Source organism: Crocuta crocuta, unplaced genomic scaffold, assembly GCF_008692635.1.
Source record: "Crocuta crocuta isolate KB4526 unplaced genomic scaffold, BGI_CrCroc_1.0 scaffold306, whole genome shotgun sequence".
Lineage (NCBI taxonomy): Eukaryota > Metazoa > Chordata > Mammalia > Carnivora > Hyaenidae > Crocuta > Crocuta crocuta.
In genome coordinates, this window is record NW_027529630.1 from 189532 (window position 1) to 214780 (window position 25249).

Here is a 25249-nt window from a genome sequence, read left to right on the forward strand (position 1 = left end):
CTTAGAATTGCCTATTTTTTTTGTAATAGCCATCCTAATGGATATGAAATGGTAACTCATGTTTTTATTTGCTTTTACATACTGATTAGTGATGTTGCGCATCTTTTCTTGAGCTAATTGGCCATTTTGTATCTTTTCTGTATTAGTGTCTATCCAAGTCTTGTGCCCATTTTGAATTGCATTGTTTTTGGTGCATTGTAAGAATTCTTTATATATTCTAGATATTAATCCCCTATCAAATACAACTTGCAAATACTTTCTCCCTTTCTATAAGTTCTCTTTTCACTCTCTTGGTAGTATTCTTTTGAACAAAAACTTTTAGTTTTCATGAAGCTCAATTTATTTTTCTTACCTGTATTTTAGATGTCCTATTCAAGAAATCATTGCCAAGTACAAAGTCATGAAGGTTCTTACCCATATTTTCTAGTGTAAGTTTATAATTTCACAGCTTCTGTTTAGGTTTTCAATCTATTTGAGCTAATTTTTGAACAGGATATAAGGTGGAGTTCAACTTTATTCTTTTGCATGTAGATATCTAGTATTTCCAGCATCATGTTTTAAAAACACCAATAATCAATTTCCATCTTTATTGAGGTATAATTGACAAATTGTATGTTTAAGGTGTCACTACTTGATGTTTTGATATACATCTACACTGTAAACTCCTTACAATCTAGTTATATTGTTACTATTTCTTTCATGGTAAAAACACTTAAGATCTACTATCTTAGCAAATATCCAGTATATGATACAATATTGTTAACTATCAGTAATCAATTCTTAAACCCTGTCTTAGTCAATGCCCTGGTAACATTTGGCAGAGATGTGCACTCTTTACTTCCTGATTTCCTAAACAATACTCTGAAGGTTTTCTTCATACTTCATTATGTCACTTTCTGAGTATCCTTTACTGTCTAGTCTAGTTCCCCTTTTCCCAGCCTCTGATGTTGAGATCTCTTCTCTCCATTCTTTAGGTGATTTTTATCATTTCTCATCCCTCTAACTATTCTTTGATACCTCTCTAATTCAGATAGCTCTCTTGGGCTTCAAATTTGATAAATATAATTTGCTTACCTGATAGCTATTCTTGAATGTCTAACATATATTTCCAAGCTTACATATTCAAAACAGAATTCTGATTCCTTTTTGCCTCTACTCTTTAAACCTACTTTAATCTCAGTGTTTCACATTGTACTGAAGCCCTTCTATCCATCCATCCAGTTGGAAACCTAGAAGTCTCCAACCTGAAGCCTATCATATCCTTATGATGCTGCATTCAGTGAATCCATCAACAAATTCTAGTTGCTGCATCTTCAAAGCATATCCCAAGTGTAATCACATTTCATTGACTCTACTGCTTCCACTCTGGTTAAATCACCATCATTTCATTCTTTGGTTATAACAATAAGTTTTGAACTAGTTTCCCTCTTTTCATCCTTAATCCCCTTATGTAGAATCCAGAAAAGACCTTTTATTTTTACATTTTAGTTGGGGAGAGGGGCATAGAGAGAGAGAATCTTAAGCAGGGTCCTCCCTCAGTGGGGAGCCCAAAACAGGGCTCAATCCCATGATCCTGGAATCATGGCCTGAGCCAAAATCAAGAGTCAGATGCTAAATGTACTGAGTCACCCAGGCACCCCCAGAGTAGACCTTTTATTAAAATTTTTTTTTGCATTTATTTACTTTTGAAAGACAGAGCGCAAGGAGAGGAGGGGCAGGGAGCAGAGGAGACACAGAATCTGAAGCAGGCTCCAGGCTCTGAGCAAGCATTCAGCACAGAGCCTGATGCAAGGCTCAAACCCACGAACCATGAGATCATGACCTGAGCCGAAGTCGGACACTCAACTGACTAAGCCACCCAGGTGCCCCATGAGTAGACCTTTTAAAACCTAAGTCACAGCATAACAGAATCCTGTTGTAAATCCTCAAGCAGATTTCTACCACATTTCACACAATTTCCAGTTTTCACCATGGCTTACAAGACCCTTTATTATCTGGACCTTGTCTACCTCTCAAATTCATCTTTCTTCTTAGTCACTCCACTCAACCAAGCGGCCTGATGCTATCCCTCAAATTCACCACATTCTAGACCTAAAAGCATGCGCATCTGCTGTTCTGCCTGGAGCACTGTCCTTCATACAGCTGCATGCGTTGCTCACTCATGTCCTCAAGATCCCTACTCAAATGTCATTTGAGAAAAGTCTACCATGACTACTCTAAAACTGTGCTCCTTGTCACTTTCTATCTTCCTGTTTTATTTTAATTAGCACTTTTCAATACTTATTTATGTTACATGTTGAACTTTTTAATGAAAGTCTCCCTTACTAGCTTAGAAGTTCTATCAGAACAAGGACTTTGTCGTCTTCAGTCGCTACTACATTTCTAATACTTAGAGAAATGATGACAGATGCTTTATAATATTCTGCAGAATAAATCTCATTAGTTGAATAAAGATCTGTCCAATGGTGTTCCAAGTTAACGATGAATAACCATGCCTATCCATGAGCCCCATCAGAATAATGGAGATCCTTGGCTTGGCTCTTGAGCACTGTGGTACTGACAGAAAATTTAAGAGTCCTCTCATTTATCTGCTATTGCCACTCATTCCCTTTATTAGAATCAGTTGTGTTCTGGAAGAACTAAATGGGGGAATGACCAAACCTTAGGATCTCTGAAACTGAATTCTTGAAGTATGAATATCCTGTGAGCTCCCCAGGGAATCTATGTTCAGAGAAAAAAGCCTGAACCTTTCTTTCTATCATCTGGGCCGTGCTATCTCCCACTAGCTCTTCCCTTCACCATCTGCATTTAAAGCTCCTTAAAACAGGAATCGTGTGTGTGTGTGTGTGTGTGTGTGTGTGTGTGTGTGTGTGTGTGTGTGTGTGTGTCTCCTAGAAAGGAATGTATTTGTAAATCATTCATATAATTAAAACTTTAAAATAGAGTTAAAGGACAAATCATGTAATAGGATTATCTTAGAACAGTATCATACTTTTTAAAATATTAGAATCCCTCAAATCAAATTTTATATAAAACACGATGGTAAACATCTGTTGTTTCTCTTCTTTGGTATAGAATTCAAAAATAGCTTGGATCCTGGGAACCACCTTCTTTTCACATCTTTTTGGTGTAAACACTTGTATTTATGAAGATTTTACATATTTACTTCATATAAACCTCCTAACCATCCTAAGTTCTATCACCATNGAATGTATTTGTAAATCATTCATATAATTAAAACTTTAAAATAGAGTTAAAGGACAAATCATGTAATAGGATTATCTTAGAACAGTATCATACTTTTTAAAATATTAGAATCCCTCAAATCAAATTTTATATAAAACACGATGGTAAACATCTGTTGTTTCTCTTCTTTGGTATAGAATTCAAAAATAGCTTGGATCCTGGGAACCACCTTCTTTTCACATCTTTTTGGTGTAAACACTTGTATTTATGAAGATTTTACATATTTACTTCATATAAACCTCCTAACCATCCTAAGTTCTATCACCATAAATTTAACCAGGTTTATTACTTTTTCTAGTTATTTTTACCGTTTTTTAAGTTTTTATTACAGTTAATATATAGTATTTCAGGTGTACAATATAATGATTCAACAATTCTATGCATTACCCAGTGATCATCATGATAAATGCACTCCTTAATCCTTGTCACCTATTTCACTCATCACTCTACCCACTTCCCCTCTGGTAACCATCAGTTCTCTACAGTTAAGAGTTTGTTTCTTGGGTTGCCTCTTTCACTTTTTTTTCCCTTTGCGCACTTTGCTTCTTGAATCCCACATATGAGTGAAATCATTTGGTATCTGTCTTTCTCTCCGATTTACTTTGCTTAGCATTATATTATCTAGCTCTATCCATATTGTTGCAAATGGTAAGATTTCATTTTTATGCTAAATAACATTTGTGTGTATGTGTGTGTGTACAATCTTACATCTTTATCCATTCATCAATTGACACTTGGGCTGCTTCCATATCTTGGCGATTATAAATAATGATGCTATCAATAGGGTGTGTGTATCCCTTTGAATTAGTGTTCTTGTACTCTTTAGGTAAATGCCCAGTAGTGCAATTGCTAGATCATAAGGTAGTTCTATATTTAACTTGTTGAGAAACCTCCATACTGTTTTCCACCGTGGCTGCATTAGTTTACATTCCCTCCAATGGTACAAGAAGGTTCCTTTTTCTCCACATCCTTGCCAACACCTGTTATTTCTTGTGTTGTTGATTTTTAGTCATTCTGACAGTTCTGAGGTGATATATTTATAGTTTTGATTTGCACTTGCAGGAATCTTTTCAATTTTTTGTATCTCTAAGACCATGTCAGATACATATTGAATCCTCAATAGGTTTCTTGACTTATTGTTTGAAATCAAGCTTCATGTCTGTCTGCCTGGACTGCATTTAACTAGAATCCCATCCACTCATTTAACAGCCTTCTCCCTATACCTAAATTGTGATCTTTTAAGTACCATCAAAGAGTTTAATTCATTCACCCTGATCTCTGCATTCAAAAAACCCATTGTGAAGGAAGATGACTTAAAGATAATAACGTAATGATAGTAAATCCTCAACAGATTGTTGTTGTTATTATGTCCCATACACTGTAGTAAGCATCTTCTGTTTACTAGAACTCTCCCCATTTTTTTACAGATGGGGAACAAGAGGCTAAGGGCTGTTGCTTGACTGAGATCACACCAACAAGATTTAAAGTGACAAGTATCACTCAAACAGCGTTTGATAAGATGTTGTTTGGATGAGAGGAGAGAAAGGACACTGGCTCAGAGTACCTTTGATTTGCATTTCTCTGAGTAATGATGAGCGTCTCTCCATGTGTTTGGCCATCTGTATTTATTCTTTGCAAAAATGTCTAGTCAGGTCTTTTGCCCACTTTTTCATTCAATTTTTTGGGTGTTGTAAAAGTTCTTTGTATATTTTGGATTTTAACCACTTGTCTTCTATTCAGTAGGTTGCCTTTTTGTATTGATGATGATTTCTTTTGCTGTACAAAAGATTTTTATCCTGATGTAGTCTCAATATTTTATTTTTCTTTTGTTTCCCTTGCCTTAGGAGACATACCTATTAAAATGTTTCTATGGTCAGTAGGAATTTCTACTGACTTAAGGAATAAGAAAGTAATTTCTGCCTGTGTTCTCTTCTAGGAGTTTTACAGTTTCAGGTGTTACTTTAAATTTTTAATCCATTTTTCATACATCTAAAGAATAAATGCATTTAAATATTTTTATGTATTCATTTCTGAAATTATAATTGGCAACCAGTTATTTATGACGATGTACCTGTCCTGCATCAGCCTGCTTGTCCAGCCTGCTCATCCTGAAGTATGTTTGTTTTTTTTTGCAAAGCAACAAGCAAATAAAAAAAACTATTATGAATGACAAAAAAAAATTTTTAATCCATTTTGAGTTTATTTTTGTGTTTGGTGTTAGTGATCCAATTTCATTCTTTTGCATGTAGCTGTCAAGTTTTTCCAGCATCATTTATTGAAGAGACTGTATTTTCCCTGTATTGTATCTGTCTTCTTTGTGGATTAATTGACCATAAAAGCATGAGTTTATTTCTGGGCTCTCTGCTCTGATGAGAAGGCTAAAATGGGTACAGGAGGGTGGGACATTCGGCTTCCCATTATGAAATGAGTGAAACATGGGAATAAAGTAGAGCATAGGATATATAGTCAATGATCTTGTAATAGTGTTATATGATAACAGATGGTAGCTACACTTGTGGTGAGCATAGCATAATACATAGAGATGTTGAATCACTATGTTGTAAATCTGAAACTAATGTAACATGTGTGTCAATTATAATCATTTTTTAAAGTTTTTTTAAAGTTTATTCACTTTAAGAGCAAGCACATGTGAGCAGGGGAGAGGGAAAGAGAATTCCAAGCAGGCCCCATGCTGTCAGTACAGAGCCCAACACAGGGCTTTATCCCACAAATTGTGAGATCATGACCTGAGCTGAAATCAAGAGTTAGCTATTTAACCAAGGAAGCCATTCAGGCACCCCTAATTTTTTAAAAAATATTAACTTTGAACTAGGCTGCACTGGCTGCCAGAAAATACCCATTATCTCTTGTCTGCCATGTTTTACACATGCTATTTTCTCTCCTTCATATGAACCTTCCTCCAAGCCCACCTTCTTTTTCTGAATCTTTGACTAACTTTTATAGCACTAACCTCCTTTCTGCTGAATGAACTTGTCTTTTTTAGATCTACATATCTCTCATTAAACTATAACTAATCTTTTATGTCTTCCTATCCCAAACCAGACTATGAACAAGGGTGTGATCCTCCATTTCTGTGCACTAACACCTAGTTCTTAGCATATAGTAGATGTTCAGTCAGTGATCATTAAATTAGATAAAATACTAAAATTAAAACTTTTTACCAAGTGGTTGGGCACAGACCAGGAAAAATGATAAATGCCTTGCATATATCATCTCATTCATTGCCTTCCCCTTTTTCAGATGAAAAACTAACATTCAGAAAAGCTAAGTTTAACCAGAAGAAACATTGAGAAGCAAATATTTGGGACATGTGGAAGGGATCAGGAGAAAAGGCAAAATTAGTAAAATTTTCTAAACAGTATTCCTATGCCAGAAGGCCTTTAGGATTATTTTATGCAGGGGTCTGTATACATACCTCCTTCCTATCCACTCTGAACTCTCAGTGTAAATCTTCTCTATTATCCTATTATTTTTCCCTACCTTTTCCCTACCTTTTCTGCCTCTTTTCAGCCTCCCAGAGGTCTTTGTAGTGCCTTCATCCCCAGGGAATTTTTACTCTCTGCGAGGGCCTTAATAAGAGGATAAATATTCCAGCCTTTTTGCTCGCCACGCTCTAATCCCTGCAGGACCTGAGACTTTACTACTGCTCCTTGCCCCAGGCCTGGTAAGTCTGTGTATGTCACCCTACAATAAGCACACTACAAGCAGTCCAAAGACTCGGACCACTAAGATCATTTTCTCACTGAGGTGGTCTCCACTTCAGATAAAAGCGACTTAACAAATGAATCACACTTCTTTCTCACTGCTATATGCCGTGTAGTGCTCTTCAGATGAATGTCTCCCATAAGTATTCCTCACAATAGCTTCTGAAGTAAGAATGAACTCTCCAGGTCACATATGAGGAAGCATGTTGACAGAGGTGAGGTGACTTGACTGAGATCACCCAGCTGGTGAGTTAGCAGAGCTGAGACTTGAAAAGGACTGCTCTTACTCTTCTACTAATAAACGTTGAATCCTGGGCAGGTGGCTTCCAGATGCTCATAAGCACTTCCAGCAATGAATAATTTGTTCCTTCATGAGACAGCTTTGTTCCTGGACATTTTTCATGAGATCTAACTCAAATATTGGTGAGAAGGACAAGAAGTGATGACCCCAAGGCCTTCACCTTTACCTCTCATATCATCTTGGCATACTGTGCTTAACATATGCTTTTCCAACTTCATTTTCCCTATCTGTGAAAATGGGGTTGAGGCAAGGGAGGCATTCAGTTCATTGTGCTGTGTAACTACAAAGATAGAGTAAATATTCTTTGAGAGGTAGCTCAGAGGCTGAAGAAACTTGATTCAATTATTAAAAGACTGGAAGAAAAGGGGGAGGGAGTGAAGAAAGTAAGTCTGTTCCATTTATGTTTGGATTATTTAGCTCCCAGTTTTCTCCACACCAAAGAAAGGGCATTGAAGTACGGATACCCCAAAAACAATGTTAACTAAATGTATGTACCATGTCTGAGTACAGCCTTGTTCATTTTACACAGCAATATATATAGGCACAGTCATATGCTGAACTAAACACATGGGGTGCTCATACGTAGAATGGAACAGTTTTATGTATACCATTTTATAAGGACCCCCCCACATACACACCCAAATTTCTCTGTCCCTGACCCCTCATCTACCACCAAAACTGAAATACCATTTGAATATGGTAGGAACTCAGGAATGGAAATAGCACAGAAGGAAAAATTAAACACATGAAAAAAGGGATGATGAGGCCATAAAGGGACAAAATGTTTGTCTCTATATCACAGTGACAGCCACAGTTGGTACTGGATGGCATCCTGGTCCAGGGTTCCTTCCCTCAGACCACATTCTTGCCTCTTTCTGGATATAGATAGCTTATGCAAGAAATTGAAAGGAGTACTGCAACTTAAGATTAAGGACATTGATGGACTATCTCCAGAGGATTCAAGTAGTTCCACTCTCTTCCCACTAGCAGCCAGAACACAGTTATCTCCCATTATATTAGAAATTGGTATGCCAGTGAGGGGGATGAAACATGAGACTCTTAAATATAGAGAACAGAGGGTTGCTGGAGGGATTGGGGGAGAGATGATGGGCTAAATGGGTAAGGGGCATTAAGGAATCTACTCCTGAAATCACTGTTGCACTATATGCTAACTAACTTGGATGTAAATTTAAAAATAATAGGAAAAAAAAAAAGAAATCAGTGTGATAAAGGTACTGTTCTTCCCCTAATCTCTCCTATGTTTATTCCTGTTTCTTGTTATCAACTTTACTTTTCATCCTCCTCTCTCTATTGTCCCCTTCCTGACTTTTTATTCAAATTCTTTCTCAAATTCTCAATTACTGGCTGGCTACTGTATCAGAGAAGAGTGAGAAGGTATATTTAGGTAAGGGAAGTTCAGGGGATATAGAAAGTGTGGGTAATAGACAAAGAGATGGGGTGGACATGTGTAGAAGCTTTATGCTATCATCTGACCAAACAGGTCTCCATACTTGCTTACAGTTAACAATTGTGTTCCCAGTGATTAAAATTCACTTCTCATACCTTCTTCATGCACCATTGATTTTTTTTTATAAGACTGTGCTTTTGTCCCTCAGTAACTTTATTAGATCACATATTATGGCCAAATTAGCCTGACATATATCCTTGATCAATACTGCATGATCTCACCTGTTTCACACAGACACTTATGATAAGCACAGGATCCTAGCACTAACATAAGCCAGATAATGTTCTGGCTTTAGCAGGCTACAAGAGACTCCTCCTTTTATCATGTGTTTGTTGTTCTGAGCCTCATCTATGTGTAACCATGGGTTCAGTGGCTTGAAAAACCCATCCAACATCCCCCCATTCTCCTTTCTTTTACCTCTCAGTCTTGATCTTCCCATCGTGAAAAGTAACCACAAATCAAATGTGCCTGACCTTTGATTTTTATAACACTGTTTTACTGTCACAGCAGATCAGAAGAAAATAAGAGTATAAGGTAGAATCAGGTCAGAAGACTGGTAAGATTCTCCATGGTAAAGATAAGTGGCTAGAGTTCTAAAGCCACGTCACTCACCCTACAGCCCCAGCCTAGACATTATTGAATCAGACATAATTGGAAAAGGCTCCTTTGATCCCTGGTAATGATAAATTCACCTCCTCCTACCATCACTTCCCAATGCCATACAACCTTCTTATCCTGGATGTTTTCATGAGGTCTAACTCAAATATTTTCTGCTGCCCTTTCAGTTTCAGCCACAGCATAAGAGTGAATCTCAATGGCCTCATCTGTCAAGGCTTCCTAGGGTTCAGAGCAGGGCAGTAAGGTCTTCTCTACCTGTCCTACCTGGACCTGACCATGCAATTCACAAACCACAGCTTTCAAAACCCAAGCTCTTTTCTGCTCATGGGAATTCCTGGTCTTGAGGCATCCCACTTTTGGATTGCATTTCCCTTCTGCTCCATGTATGCCCTGGCAGTGCTCGGCAATATGGCAGTGCTGATGGTGGTGCGATCAGAGCCTGCACTGCACCAGCCCATGTACCTGTTCCTATGCATGCTGTCCATCATTGACCTGGTGCTCTGCACTTCTACTGTGCCCAAGCTCCTTGCACTTTTTTGGACAAATGCTACTGAGATTGACTTTGGGGCCTGTGCTACCCAGATGTTCTTTATCCATGGCTTTTCAGCTGTCGAATCTGGTATCCTGTTAGCAATGGCCTTTGACCGCTACTTGGCCATCTGTCGGCCACTGCACTATGGGTCATTGTTGCCCCCAGAGGCTGTGGGCAAGCTGGCAGCTGCTGCTGTGTTTCGTGGCTTGGGACTCATGACTCCACTCACATGCTTATTGGCAAGGTTGAGATACTGTGGCCGAGTGGTGGCCCACTCCTACTGTGAGCACATGGCTGTGGTGAAGCTGGCTTGTGGAGGCACACGGCCAAACAACATCTATGGCATTACTGCTGCCACGCTGGTGGTGGGCACAGACTCTATCTGCATTGCTGTCTCCTATACACTCATCCTCCGGGCTGTGTTAGGTCTCTCCTCCAAAGAGGCAAGAACTAAGACATTTGGCACTTGTGGCTCCCACCTGGGCGTCATCCTTCTCTTCTATACACCAGGGCTCTTCTCATTCTATGCTCAGCGCTTTGGCCAGCATGTGCCCCGGCACATCCATATCCTCTTGGCTGACCTCTACCTTGTTGTACCACCCATGCTCAACCCCATCATCTATGGCATGAAGACCAAGCAGATCCGGGATGGGGCCCTCCGACTGCTGAAGCGGGGCATTGTTCAGTCTTAAGTCTTCAACCCCACCCTAAAACCATGTCTTCCTCCTTTAGGCCTTAGGCAGTTGTTGGGGTGGTCCATTAAGAGGATGTGCTGACCAGTTAACCTGTGAGCCAGATCAGGGCAGTTGGAGGTTCCTCACACCTTCCACTGTCCCTGGAATATACATCCTGCCTATCATTCCCACAGTGAGAGCTGTTCCATGGACACAGCTTGAGAGAGTAAGGTTTTGTCAAGACCATCTGGACAGTATACATGACTGAACCCAGTTAAGGCCTCTATACAAACTTTAAAGATTTGTCGGTGTACTTGTGGTCACTAACACAAATCTCATAAGTTCCCTTGCTTTTTAAACCTGCTCATCTGGAGTGGTCTGACTCCTTGGTCTCTTCTTGCTCTCTGTGTATAGGCACCAGTTCATGAACCAATGGTAATGTTTAAGAGACCAGTGGTTCCCAGCATGGTGGAGAGAGAGAAACCCACATTCGATGGTATCCTTACTTAAGGAAATGTAGCACAAGTCTGAAGTATGAGGAACCATTAGATATTTCCCATTTGTGATGTAGATATGATTACAAAGCCTAGGAATCCCATGTTTATTGGGAAACATGGTCACCAAGCTGATGATCATCTCCCAGGGAATTCCATACTGCTGTTCTGACATGGCTCCTACCTTCTAGGAGACCTTGATAAAATGAAAATGATATGACTGATGGCCTGACCAGAAGAAATAACCTTGATCCACAGATCCTACTCTGATATAGATACATGCATGCCTCACTCAGTGAATTCTGAGTTTGACAGGAGAAACACAGAGAATTAGAGAAGCAGAGAGATGGAGACCTAGCACTCAGCAGTGGGGTATAGGGACAACTGTGTCTGCTGTACAGAAGAATAAACAACAAGGTATAATGTCAATCTAGGAAGATTCTCTGGGAGATGAGAATTTTCATCTTTTTTTTTTTAACTGAGTATGCACTATACTAAAGTCTAGAGGTATGGACATGATATGGTCAAAAGTGCTCATGGAAACTATTCACTGTTGGAGGAGGAGACAACAGTAAAACCAAATCAGCTACATCAAATTAAATGAATATGATTAGGATAAGCACAGGGACCATGGATACTGAGTAAGGACATCTAACTTGCTCAGGGGAAAAGAGGTCTTAGGACCCACCTTATCTCATTCCACTTCTGTCCAGATAGGAAAGGCTGCTTTCTCAGAAGCCTTCAATCACACCTGAGTTTGAGGTGTGGGAACAAAGTCTCATACTAAATGATGTCAAGTCTGACATCCTTAGTCTTTTCTTCTATTCCATAGAGTGGCCATGTGGAGCTGCCACCAAGCCTCAATGGTCCAAGGAAAAGACCAAACCCCTTCTTTGGGGATAAAATAGAGAATGCATTCCAACTTGACCTCCTGAACAGGTTTTCAAAACTGAAAGTGATGGCTGTGACTGGAAGGTTCATTAGGATCCAGAATTCTCAGTCTCTGGTTCTGACATCTGTGCTCAGACTCTACAGGCAGATGGATAGGTATTTAATAGGTATTTGTCTCCATAGTAAAGCATTTTAGTAAGTTAGGAAAGAGCTTACACAGGAGAAGGCCACTAGCAGGCTCAGGAAGACCTAGGTCTTCAGAACTTCATCCAGTTACAGCAGTGGATTAGCTTAACACTCTGCAGTGTCACAGGAGGAGGTGCATCATCTTATTAAAATCTCATAACCATCTGATGAGCACATAATTTCCTCCACTTTATAGAACCAGAAGATGAGGAAGGTAACCCTTTGTCCAAGAAATCAAGTAAATATCAGAGCCAGGATTCAAATCTCTTTAATTCTAAATTCTGTGGTTTTTAACTCATTACCAGGTGAGTTCCTATAAACCTAGACGCTGACACCAAAAATCTAATAAGATCTATTCTTTTCCTAACATTACTGATCTTTCTGAGAATATGCAATATTCCAAGCACTATTCTAAGAATTGTAAATATGATGATGATTCAGGAAGATAAATCCCTGGTGAAAACTTGAATAGGAGACCTCAACAAACCCGCTCCCTCACCCTACTTCTTGCAACATACTCTCAGTGACTCCTAAGTTAACATAATAATTCTTCCTTCACTCAAGACTCCGCACACACAAAATCAGTAGTTTTAATTTACCCACAAACAGCCCAGGTTGCCAGACAACTGGAGACTGGCAATTCATTGGCCAATAAATTCTAGTCCCCAGGATACTTAATTCAAACTAATTCAAATTAGGGGGAAACCAAGAAAACCAGCTACAGTCTATTTGGGATCATTGGTTACAACCGGATTTATTTTTCCCAAACTATCTTTTAATGAGATATAATTTACCTAAAACAAAATGCGTATGTTAAATATATAGTTAAATGATCTCTGACAAATGTGTGCATCAGTATAACTACCACATTAAGATACAGAATATTTTTATAATCCCAGAAATTTCCCCTGTTCTCTTTCCAGGTAATACCCTTAGGGCTCTCCCACTGAGAAAACCACTGTTTGGCTTGGATTACTTTGTATCAAACTTAGTGCTCTAAAAGTTAATATTAAGTGGAATGATAGAATATATATTCTATGTGTCCAACATCCTTGGCTCAATATAGTTTTGAGGTTCATTTGTATTTGTGCACATCAGCTGTTAATTCTTTTTTTGTTGCTGATATTCCATTGCATGAATACATCAAAGATAACTATTTGTAGATACTTGAATTGCTTCTTTTTTTTTGTCTTATAAATATGCTATTAATATTTCTTAAACTAAAATTTCTGGGTTATAGTGTAAATGTATGTTTAATAGAACCTGCCAAATCATTTTCCAAAGTAATTGTACCATTTTATAGTCTCACCAGTGATGTATGACACTTAATTTCAAGGGTTGATCAGGATGTAGAACAACTATCATTCTTTTTTATCTTACCCATCCCAATATGTGTAAAATAGTAATTTTTGGGTTTTATTTACATTTCATGACATTGTGCAACATTTTATAACACTTACTGTTCATGCAAATACCTTCTATGATATGTCTGTTAATGTCTTTTGTCCATTTTATTGAATTTTTTGCTTTGTTCATTTATACTAGTATATATTCTGAATACAAGTCATCTGTCATATAAACATAGTGAAAATATTGGCCAATTGTGTAGGTTGCCTTTTGATTTTCTTAGTAGTCTCTTTTGATAAAAAGACATTTTAGTTGTGACAAAATTAGCAATCTTATTCATGGTTAGTGCTTTGTTTTATGGATTTAGCTTTTAATTTCAGGTCTAGGATCAAACACAAATTATAATTGTATATGGTGTGAAGTAGAGATCAAGATTTATTTTTTCACTTATGGATATTCAGTTCCAGAATTTGTTGAAAGATTCTTTTCAAAATTTAATTGCCTTGATAACTTTGTCAAATGGATGTATTTCTAGATTTTCTTCTCTTTCGTTAATCTATTTGACTATCATGTCAAGCTTATATCCACATATCAACACTGTCTTAACTTTATAATAAGTCTCGAAAGGAGGTAGTGCAAGACTTCCAACACTAATTCCACAGTGGTTCTGACCATTCCATGTTCTTTGCATTCTTATATGTATTTTGAAATAAATTTGTTAAAAATCACATCAAAACCCTAGCAATAATCTTTGTAGGAATTTTTTTCTGATTTCATACTGGTTAGTATCTCTGATACAGTATTCAATAGAATTAAGTAAATATCGTTGTCTTGTTTTTTTTATCTTAATTATGAAAGATGGAACACTTTCCTAATTATCATGTTAACTGTAGATTTTTCATAGGTTTCTTTTTACCAACTGTTGAAAGTTATTATCCAGATGATGTTGATTTAGTCTTTTTTTTTTTTTCATTTACTTAGGTGATCACATGATTTTTCTCCTTCATTCTATTAATGGAGTATATAATTGACTTATTTTTAAATGGTAAACTACCTTACATTCCTGGAATGTAAGGTCATGATGTAGTACCATATTTGTATATTGCTAGAATCAATTTGCTAATATTTTGATAGAGATAATTATCTCTGTTCCTGACAGATATTGATCTTTTAATTTTCTTGTAATTTTCTTGTCATGTTCTCATATCAGGGGGTTTTTTTACTCATAAAATGTAATAAAGTATTCCTTGCTCTATTTTCTGAAAATGTTCATGTAACATTTATTTATTCCTTAAATATTTGATACAATTGCACAGGAAAGAAATCTGGGTCTGAAGTTTCCTTTGTTTTTTTATGTTTTTAATGAATTCTATTCATATGTTCTATTTCCATAACCTTCCCATTTCATCTAGATTCTCAAAATACCTATTACAATATACAATATAAAATTATTTATAATATCCCCTTATAATCCCTTCAATTCTGTAGGACTTGTTACCTCTTACTATATTGGTCACTTGTGTTTGTTTTGTCCTGTTTTGTCATGCTGGTTGTGGGGAGAAGCCTATCAATTTTATTAATTTTTAGAACCAAACTGTGGCTATGTTTTCCCCCCTATTCGTTTCTCTTTAATTTCTACTCTTTATTTCCATTCTTCTATTTACTTTGGGTTTAATTTGCTCCTCTTTCTAGTTTCTTAAGGTGGAAACTTAAACCATTGATTTTAAACATTTGTTTTCTAATTTAAAAAAAATGTAGGTATAAACTTCTCTCCATGCATTGCTTTAGCTGTGTCCCACAAATTTTGATACATTCTGTTAAAATAGTTTGTACTATTTAATTTCCTTTATGACTTTTTTTTTTACGACCCATTGGTTATTTAAGTGTGCTGTTTACTTTCTTAGTATTTGGTGATTTTCTATATTACTTATTACTATTAATGTATCATTTAATTCCATCATGGTTGGAAAACATACACTGTATCTCAGTCCTTCAAAATGTATTCACACTTGTTTTATGGCCCTTCTATGGTCTATCTGGGTGGATATTCCATGTGCACCTAAAATTTTCCTGCATATTTGGAGTGTATTTTAGGATTATCACTTAGATCAAGTTGATCAATGATCAACTTTACCATATTAAAGATTTTTTTATCAGGTTCTTCTATCAGTCACTGACAGAACTGTTAAAATCTCTACAGTTGTGGATTTCTGTTTCTCCTTTTATTTCTGTCAGTTTTGCTTTGTGTATTTTGTAGCTCTGTTATCAGGTGCATGCACATTTATAATTTTTATATATTTTTGATTAATTGATACTTTTAACATTATAAAATAATCCTCTTTATCTTGAGTGATGATCTGCCTCTAAGTCAATTTTGCTGATATTATACAACCAATTTTCTTCTGCTTAAACTATATAGTACATTTTCCATCTTTTTACATTTAAACTATCAGTGGCTTTATATTTAGTTAACTATAAAGAGCAAAAAAATTGGGCCTTCATTATGTATCTAGTCTGATAAATTCTGCATTATAACTGGAATATGTCATCTGTTTACTTTTAATGTAATAATATACTTGGATTTAAGTCTATCTTACTATTTGTATTTGTCTTCTTTATTCTTTTTTTTTCTTAGTTTATTGTCAAGTTGGTTTCCATATAACACCCAGTGCTCATCCCAACAAGTGCCCTCCTCTGTGCCCGTCACCGCCCCCTTCTCCTTTCCCCTACCCCTATCAGCCCTCAGTTTGTTCTCAGCATTCAAGAGTCTCTCATGGTTTGCCTCGCTCCCTCTCGTCAACTGTCTTTCCCCTTCTTCTCCCCCATGGTCCTCTGTTAAGTTCCATATGTGCAAACATATGATATCTGTCCTTCTCTGCCTGACTTAATTTCGCTCAGCATAACACCCTCAAGTTCCATCCATGTTGCTACAAATGGCCAGGTTTCATTCTTTCTCATTACCATGTAGTATTTGTTTCCTTATTTCTCCTGTATTGCATTGAGGGGGGTGAATTGAACACATACTAAAATATAGCATTTTATCCCTTCTACTTGTGTTTATCTGTACTTCATATTATTCTATAGGTAGCTCTAGGATTTACCATATATATATACCAAATTTATCACAATCTTCCTTGAATTAATGTTATACTACTTCATGGAAATCATAAGAATATTACAACAGTTTAATGTTCTTTGTGCTATTTTTATATATATTTTACATAAAATATATTTTATATATTTTTACATACATTATAAACTTCAAAAACTGAACTACTTTAAATAATTTAATAAAAGAAAACTCATGCATATATTTACTATTTTCAGTGCTTTTCTTTCCTTCCTATAGATATAAATTTTAATATAATATTTCTCTTCAATGTGAATCATTTACTTTAACATTTTTATAGTATGAGTTTATTGGAAAATCTCTGCTTTGACCTGAAAATATTTTTCCTTAAAATTTTTTAAATTTCTTTTTTAAAGTTTATTTTAAGAGAGAGTGGGTGGGAGGGCCAGAGAAAGAAAGAGTGGGAGAGAGTATCACAAGAAGTCTATGCACTGTTAACACAGAGCTCGACATGTGGCTCAAACCCATAAACTGTTAGATTATGACCTGAGCTGAAATTAAGAGTTGGATGCTTAACTGACTGAGCCACCCAGGTGCCCCTTAAAATTTATTTCTGATAAAATTTTTTGCTAGCTATACAATTCTAGATTGATAGATTTATTCTTCCATTTAGCACTTTAAATATGTTAGCCCTTTATTTTTTTACCTCATTTTTTTTCTTACAAATGTCAGTCATCATTCTTATTCCTATATATGTCATATATCTTTTTTCAGAAGCTTTGGGTATATTTTTTTCTTTATATTTGGTTTTCATCAGTTTGATTTTTTTGTCAATATATAATTTTCTTTGTATTCATTTTTCTGTGGACCCAACTTCTAGGTCTGTGGGTAAATTTTATAATTTTGTAATCAAATTTGGAAAAATTTTTTTAATTCATTCACCAAGTATTTTTCTGACCCATTCTTCTCCTTCTGGAACTTCAATCACCTATATCTAAGACTACGTGATAGAGACCCAAATGTCATTCAAGTTATTAAACTCTTTTCTCTCTCTGTTTCTATTAACTAGTTAGAATACTAGACATTTTTTGTTGACTTGGTCTTAATGTTCTTTATCCTTTTTTTTTTTCATTGTCCAATCTGATGTTATTCCCCAAAAAGATTTTGCTTCAGATATGTTTGCAGATCTAGAATTTAATTTGATTATATTATGCAGTTTCTAAATTTCTCCTTAAATCCCCATATCATCAGGAGAACCACTGGACCCAGGCAATCAGAGGCTCCTCTTCTCCTCCCGGGTCCTTGGGATGTATGCTCTGCCTACCACTCTCACACTGGGAGCTATTCCAAGGTCATATTCTTGAGAGAGTAAGGTGTTTTGTTTTGTTTTATTTTGAGAGAGAGAGAAAGAATGAGAGAGAGAGAATGAATGAGTCAGGAAGGGGCAGAGAGAAAGAATTCCAATGTAGGGCTTGATCTCCTGACTGAGATCATGACCTGAGCCAATATCAAGAGACAGATGCTTAAACAACTGAGATACCCAGGTGCCCCAAGTGTAAGGTGTTTTTGAAACCATCTGGATGATATACATGACTTTGCTCAGTTAAGGCCTCTATATAAACTTTTAAGATTCTGATGGGTATATGCGGAGATCAATTCACCTTGTGGCTGCATAAGACAAGCCTCATATGTAAATTCCCTTGCTTATTAAACCTTCCACCCACCAATCTGTAGTGGTTTACTTTTTTCTTCTGTCTCTCCTTGCCCTCTGTGTACAGGGGCCAGTTTCAGATTACACTTAGGAAGCGCCAAAGGAGATTGCATAGTAACAATTGTCATCTATTTATCTATCTTATCTATTTATCTATTTTGTATTTTTTAAAGTTTATTCATTTTGAGAGAGTGTGTGAGCAGACAAGAGAGAGAGAATCTAAACCAGGCTCCATGCTGTCAGCACAGAGCCTGATGAGGGGTTCAGTCCCACACACTGCAAGATCACGACCTGAACCGAAATCAAGAGTCAGACACTTAACTGAAAGAGCCACTCAGGCACCCCCTTTTTTTAAAATTGTTTTTATAGTTAAGCTGAAATATTTGTTTTCATATTTAATTCCAAACACAAAGAGAACCTATTTTTAAACCAAAATATGGGTTATAGGAAATCTTTCTGCTAATTTTTTTCCTCTTGATTATGCCTTTTTTGGTATTACAGTAGCTTTTCATTGTATCCTAGATGTTGTAAATGATGTATTGAAAAATCTCTGGATTCTGTTATTTTGTCTTGAGTTTTTTCTAGCAGGAATATTTAACTTATTGGTAGATCAATGATCTTCCCCTATGAGGTTTAACTTCAGGCTTTAAGACTTATTATTTCATTTTACCCTTATTCCAAGATCATATCCCTTAGTATGTGGATGTACTATTAAGACCCAGCTTTTCTGAAGATTTAATCAAAGTCTGAGGTGTTACCAATTGTTCCCAACTTATTGAAATTAAAATGTCAAACTCTGTCTTGCTAACAGGAAATTTCTGATATCTGGGATGCTACCCTAAATAAACCTATGTGAAGTTACTTCCTTGCAGTCTCCCTGACCTTGTAATACAGGAAAAATTATACCTCATGGCCAGGATTATTGCTCTCTCTCCTCCTTTCATTCTTGTCCAGCTGGTTCATCTAACATGTACTGTGCTATTGTCTTATCTTTTCCTTAGACCCACCTGTTCTCCTCACCCGAGGGTCAGTTTTAGAGCCCTCTGGTTTCTTTGTCCTTTCTGATACCCACTATTTAAGCATTCTACTAACAAGATTATAAGCCTTTCTCATGACAGCACTTTTCTCTGTTTTGTAACTCCAATAGGTCTGGTTCCAATATTATATCCTATTCAGATAAGTAGTTAAATGGGAGTAAGGAAGTCACTGCTGCTAATAAGTGCTCTGAAGCAATGAGTTGCTATAAAATGACTGCCTGAATGACTCATCTCAAGAGTCTGAAGACAAATACTAAATCCTGTGGTGACTAGAAACAGAATAATGTCCATGTGAAATGGGGCAAGACAATCCATTCCATTTTTCTAAGAAATAGAGACAGTTCCCAAAGTCTTAGGATTGGTATACAGAGCCTGAGCCACCATAGAATACAAGGTCAGAAGAGGAAAAGACCGCAAAGAAGGGAAGACACTGGTGAAGTAAGAATCTGTATAGGAATTTTATTATATTAATATAATGTTTCTCAACTAGAATTCAGACTTCTGGCATTCCTGATGGGGGGAGATAAAAGGTACACTGTATATTTATACATTCTACAATTTTCTATGTGTGTAAGTTATTGCCTCTAGAAGCAAATACGGTCTTTTCCCACCTACACTATTCTAAGGTATAACTTGGCTTGCAAATAATGAAAAATGATGAAGTAGATCTTGAAGAGAGCAAGAAACCTCTTGCAAAGCATGTGCTTCAAATAAAATTGTCATGATTCCCAGGCAGAAAAACTGTTGTCTTCTTGCAAGGGGAAAAGAGATGCTTCTACCAGCCTGGAAAGTTTGGAATATATTGAAGGTCTAGTAATTTTAGGCTCATTCACTGAAATGCCTCATTTCCTGCTTTTAAGGTTCCATACTTTCTGTGTCAGGAAGTTTACTTTGATGCAGATGACCTATTGAGACTCTACATTCAGTAATCTCTATATTTTTGCCACCCTTAAAGTCCTATCCTGGATCTGATTTTCAGCAGTCTGGCTTCTGGTTTCAGGAAATTAGAATCCCTTTTAAAGATACCATGGAGAACTTCTGCCTTTTGCTGTTAGAGTCCAGAAGAAAAAAAAATTTTTTTAACCAATTTTCTGCATGGGGATGGGGGAGTCTTACTAGCCTAAAGATTAAGGACAGGATCTATAGAATTCATGTACACAGAGTTTTTTTTTTTAGACTAATGACACTAAAACCACTATGTATCACACTTTGATCTTTAAACTGCAGACTAGTAGTTCAGCTTTCTAGAAACCATCTCAGGACTTCACTTTGTGTCAGGCTCAGATACTTCAATATTTTTCAGGTCTGTGGGGAAGGCATTATTGGAACATGCTTGGATGCCTGTGTCCTGAAGATAAAGTAGTAGAGACAGAGACCCTCAGAACCCTTCCATCTCTTGATGTCAGTGCAGCTATGGAATGTAGGAATAGTCATGCTACAATGACAGAAATTAAAATGAGAAAAGGTTCCAAGTTCAGTGCTGCTATTGAGAAAAGGTAAAAATGACAAAGCCAAAGGATCCCTACAATCCTAAATTGGGTGTATAATATCCAAGCTTGATTCTGCTAACCCCCCAGAATAGGACTTTTCCAGACTCAAGGTCTGTATATAGTGATTTTTGTTTTAACTGCCCAAGGCTGCTTGTGATTCTGAACACAATCATGTCAGCTGTGGGTTTCTGAAAGACATTGGTGGGACCCTCAGAGAGAGAGACATGCTGGTCCTCTGATAAGAACCCTCTCTTATTGGAGTGGAGGGTGAAGTGTGCAGAGATACCTAGATAACACAGTTGCTTGTTTAGTCCAATATTTGTGGCCTTGAGTTGAGTAACCTTGTCATATAGCACAAGCTATCTTTATAAATGACCTCCCCTTCTAAAGTAGCCTGTCAAACTAGACTTTAAAACCTTTGGTTGGCTACTATCAGACATAATATTCTAAAATGGTAACTCTAAACTCATAGTTTGTTATCCTTGCTTCTTGACCTCAATGGGCAAGATCTGTGATCTTCAGACACAGAGTTGGAAGTGGCCTCCCCCTAGTTACTGATAAGCACAGGATTCTGAGTTCTTAGAATCCATGCTACAGTGGCCAGTGCAAATACATCTAATAGCAGAAACAAGTTTTCCTGCTGGAACTGGATATATAAGGCTCACAGTTCCTCAACCCTGCCTCTTGCCTCTGAGATCTTCATTCTCTTGTCTCAGTTCATGAAAATGATACATAGAAATGATAATCACTAAGTTATCAATTATGTGGATGGCTATAGATACAAGAAGAAGTTTCAAATAACTTTATTGTGGCTTTTTCTATTAGATATGAGTGGTTATTTTCTACCAGGAAAATCCCTATTTCAAGTCTCTATGAAATTTTTAGTTGTTTTAGAACTGAACAGGCCAAGGGCAATGCTAGTGCTGGAGTGGGACACTCTTCAGTTTCTGGGTAAAATTCCCCCTGGAAATTTGCAAACAGCTTTGGGGAAATCTCCACAAAAAAAAACTTAAGCCCCTCTCTGAACTTCACCCTTGGAAACAGCTTTCTGGACAGATGTGATCTAGAGAGAACCATATCTGTTCCCCAAGGCCTCTGATATTCATCCTGACTTTATTCCATTGCAGTTTACTAACTGTTCATTCTCTCCACAGGCCTCAGATATTTGGATCTCTGAGTCTTCTCTCTTCCTGAGGGTCAGCTATCAAGACTTTTTTTGTTCCTTTGTCTCCCCTACTCATTTATTCAATATATATCGACCACCTATTACGTGGTTGGCACTGTTCTTAGAGCTAGGGGATAGATCAGTGAACAAAAACGTCCCCAAATCCCTGGTCTCATGGAGCTTGTATCCTAGCAGATCACCTGCATTGCAAGTGAGTGGCTGTTTCACATTTACCATTGATACTTGAGAAGCCAGCACTATCCAGAAGTTATACCAAGCAAGTTTCCTAAGTTTAACAGTACCAAACTTTCTTTCAAGCTCAAAGCAGAGACACACATGAAGAGGATCAAGAGAAAACTATGACTTCCTAGACTGCAAATAAGTGCTAGATAAATCCAGCATTTGCAGTGTCATCCTATGTGTTTCCCACCATCCACCCCCTGTTTTCTACCTGTTATGTAAACTGGTCAATACTGAGTTTGGGCCAGTGTTAAGGTGAATATAGTTTACTTATGTCTAACCTTATATATAATAGCAATATATTTCTTCCTTAGGCTTATAAATGAAATGGGGGCTGAGGGTGGGGGAGTCCAGTGAGGAAAAGGAGTGCAGTGCCTGCACAAATGGGTATGCACACACATCCTCTCAGTTGCTGTGGTTAGGTCCCCTAGGTAAGGAGATGTCACAGTATATGAGTCTGAAGTAGTTTGGCTCTAATCAGAGCAATGGGAGGATTATCAGAGTGATATTTAAATATACTTTTCAATAGTCTCAGTCCCCCAAAATTATGATTATAGAATTTAACAGTGCCTAGAATTTGCTCAATAATAAAAGTTGAATCATTGAACCCTCAAACATTAACTCTCCACCACTAATTCTCCCCTGCCCCAAGACTCAGAGTGCTCCAAAGGGATCATGTGCCATTGGATCCTTCTGTCATTCTAGAAGACATCAACCCTTTTATGCTGGAAGTGCTTTAGGAGGCTCTGACGTATCTGCTTAGACTTGATACAGTAAACAATGGGGTTCATGATAGTTGGGACCAAAAAGTGCAGGTTGGCCATGAGCACTGCCAGAGCAGGGTAGCTGTGCTTCTCTACGCGGTGTAACACAGACAGCCCCAGTTTGGGCAAATAAAAAATGAGAACAATACAGAGGTGTGAGACACATGTGTTGAGTGACTTGAGCCGTTCCCCAGGTGATGCAATGCCCAGTACTGTTTGTAGGATCAGGGCATATGAGAGCACAATGAGGGAGGAGTCGAGGCCCAGTGAGAAGAGGATGGAGACCAGGCCAACCCAGCTGTTGATCTGAGTGTCTGAGCAGGCCAATCCCACAAGGTCACAGTGCAGGCAGCAGCAGTGAGAGAGTACACTGATCTGGGGGAAAAGCAGACGCCGCAGGAGGATGGGTCCTGGGAGGTTGAGCAGAACGGCTCTCACCAAGATGGCAGCCCCCACTTTGGCCATGGCTGAGTGGGTAAGAATTGTGGCATAGTGCAGGGGTTCCCGGATGGCAACAAAACGATCAAAGGCCATGGCTAGCAGCACACCAGATTCCACATAGGTGAAGGCATGGATGAAGAACATCTGTGCTGCACAGAGATCAAAGGACAGTTCACGAGCACCCAACCAGAAAAGCCACATCATAGTGGGAAAGGTAGAGGCACAGAGGCCCAGGTCAGAGGCCGCCAACATGGACAGGAAGATGTACATGGGTTCATGTAAGGCTGGATCTGTGCAGATCAGGAGAAGGATTATAACGTTACCCAGGATGGAAACCACACAGATGAGGTTGATGGGTATGGAAACCCAATAATGAGAGGCTTCCAGGCCTGGAAAGCCAGTGAGGAGGAACGTAGAATGACCAGAAGTGCTGGTATTGCAGGAGAACATAGTGATTCCAGGAAGGAGTTGTCCACCCTACAAGTAAAAAGCATCCATTCATGTGATCATCACTTATAATAAAGTCCCTACTAAGTGTAGGATAGAAAGGAGCTGCCCCATAACCCTTTCTTAGGCCACGAAAGAGCCTCATTCCTCTTAGAAGCCCCATCCCCCTGCATCTCCTGGCTAATTTGGCCTTCTCTTTGGATGCGGTGACAATGAATACATTTTAAGAGTTGATCTCTCCTTACCACTCAGTATCTTCTCTTGAACCTGAACAACCTCCCTTTTTTCACTTAAGCTAGACCTAAAGGTCTATCTCCAGAGTGTTTTCTCAGATTAATAATGAAGAAAGGAGAATAATTTTCTGTCAATATTTAGAATGGTACTAGGAATAAGGAGTATAGACTCCTTTTTTATTCTTAAGTTAGGCTGTGGAAAGCCTGTCCCTATCCGTTAACAAGTACACCAGAAAGGTCACATTCAAATAAAGAGTGTGTTTTTAAAACCTTCCTCTGAGGAGGCTGATTAGTTTTTCCTCTGGTGCTGCTAAGAAATCAACATTTTCTGTATTTCTTTCCTGGGAATGCCTTTGGGGCCCCAAAGAGGTTCTTTTAAATCTATTCAATAATGACCACTTTCTCTCCTGTGAAGATGAGTTGGCTTAGAGGAAGTATGCAAGAGATCTTCAAGCTAAGTCTAGTAAACAAGATGGGAACTCTGATGATTCACTTTTGTTAAAATAACATCTTCCTCCTAATCCTCCTATATGTATAGGAACAAGGGGGAGAAGAAGGGGGGAAATGGTGGGGGAAAGGGAGAGAGGCAAACCATGAGAGACTCTTGAATGCTGACAAAAACTGAGGACTGATGGATGTGGGGGGGAGGGGGGGTATGGGCATGGAGGAGGGCACTTGTGGGGATGAGCGCTGGGTGTTATGTGGAAACTAATTTGACAATAAACTATTTGTAAAAAAAAAAAAATCCTTCCTCAGTCCTGTCTCCACCTCACACTGGCTGCTTGAAGCTTGCAGTTTTTCTTCTGATCCTGCCTCCTGCCCTGTGGACATGGACTCAATGGGAAGGCACCATTCTCTTAAATATATTTTTCAGCCCTCTTACCAAAAATGCTATTATGACAGCACCAAGTACTTTGAACTTCTCTTTGGTGCGGGCAGAAGTGTGAGGCTGACAAGTCTTAGGGTCACCACCTGTAAAGGATAAATAATACTACACAAGGAGCCCAGAGTACAGTATGTGAGCTCCTCTGATCCCATAACTTCATGTTGCACCTTCAGGCTTTCCAGTCTCCCCAGGTTCTCTCCCCAGAACTGCATCTCCATGTATCTGCTAAATATCTTCACATTGGTTTGCCTTGTAAATTGAATGTCTCATAGAAGCCCAAACT

General features: G+C 37.9%; 2 protein-coding genes across 2 annotated transcripts; one reads left to right on the forward strand and one right to left on the reverse strand.

Annotated features, from left to right (window-relative positions):
- The first annotated feature begins 9634 nt into the window (after positions 1 to 9634).
- Positions 9635 to 10582, forward strand: LOC144229996 (olfactory receptor 52P1-like). Its single transcript, XM_077762155.1, has one exon. The coding sequence runs from the start codon at positions 9635 to 9637 to the stop codon at positions 10580 to 10582; it is 948 nt and encodes a 315-aa protein (XP_077618281.1).
- Positions 10583 to 22896: 12314 nt separating this feature from the next.
- LOC144229997 (olfactory receptor 51G2-like) lies at positions 22897 to 23850 on the reverse strand. Its single transcript, XM_077762156.1, has one exon. It carries the CDS (start codon positions 23848 to 23850, stop codon positions 22897 to 22899), a length of 954 nt encoding a protein of 317 aa, XP_077618282.1.
- Positions 23851 to 25249: the final 1399 nt, after the last annotated feature.

What these genes read in the sequence shown, in the direction of transcription:
- LOC144229996 (XM_077762155.1), top strand. Translation starts at nt 9,635, where the DNA reads ATGCAATTCACAAACCACAGCTTTCAAAACCCAAGCTCTTTTCTGCTC.
- LOC144229997 (XM_077762156.1), bottom strand. Translation starts at nt 23,850, where the DNA reads ATGTTCTCCTGCAATACCAGCACTTCTGGTCATTCTACGTTCCTCCTC.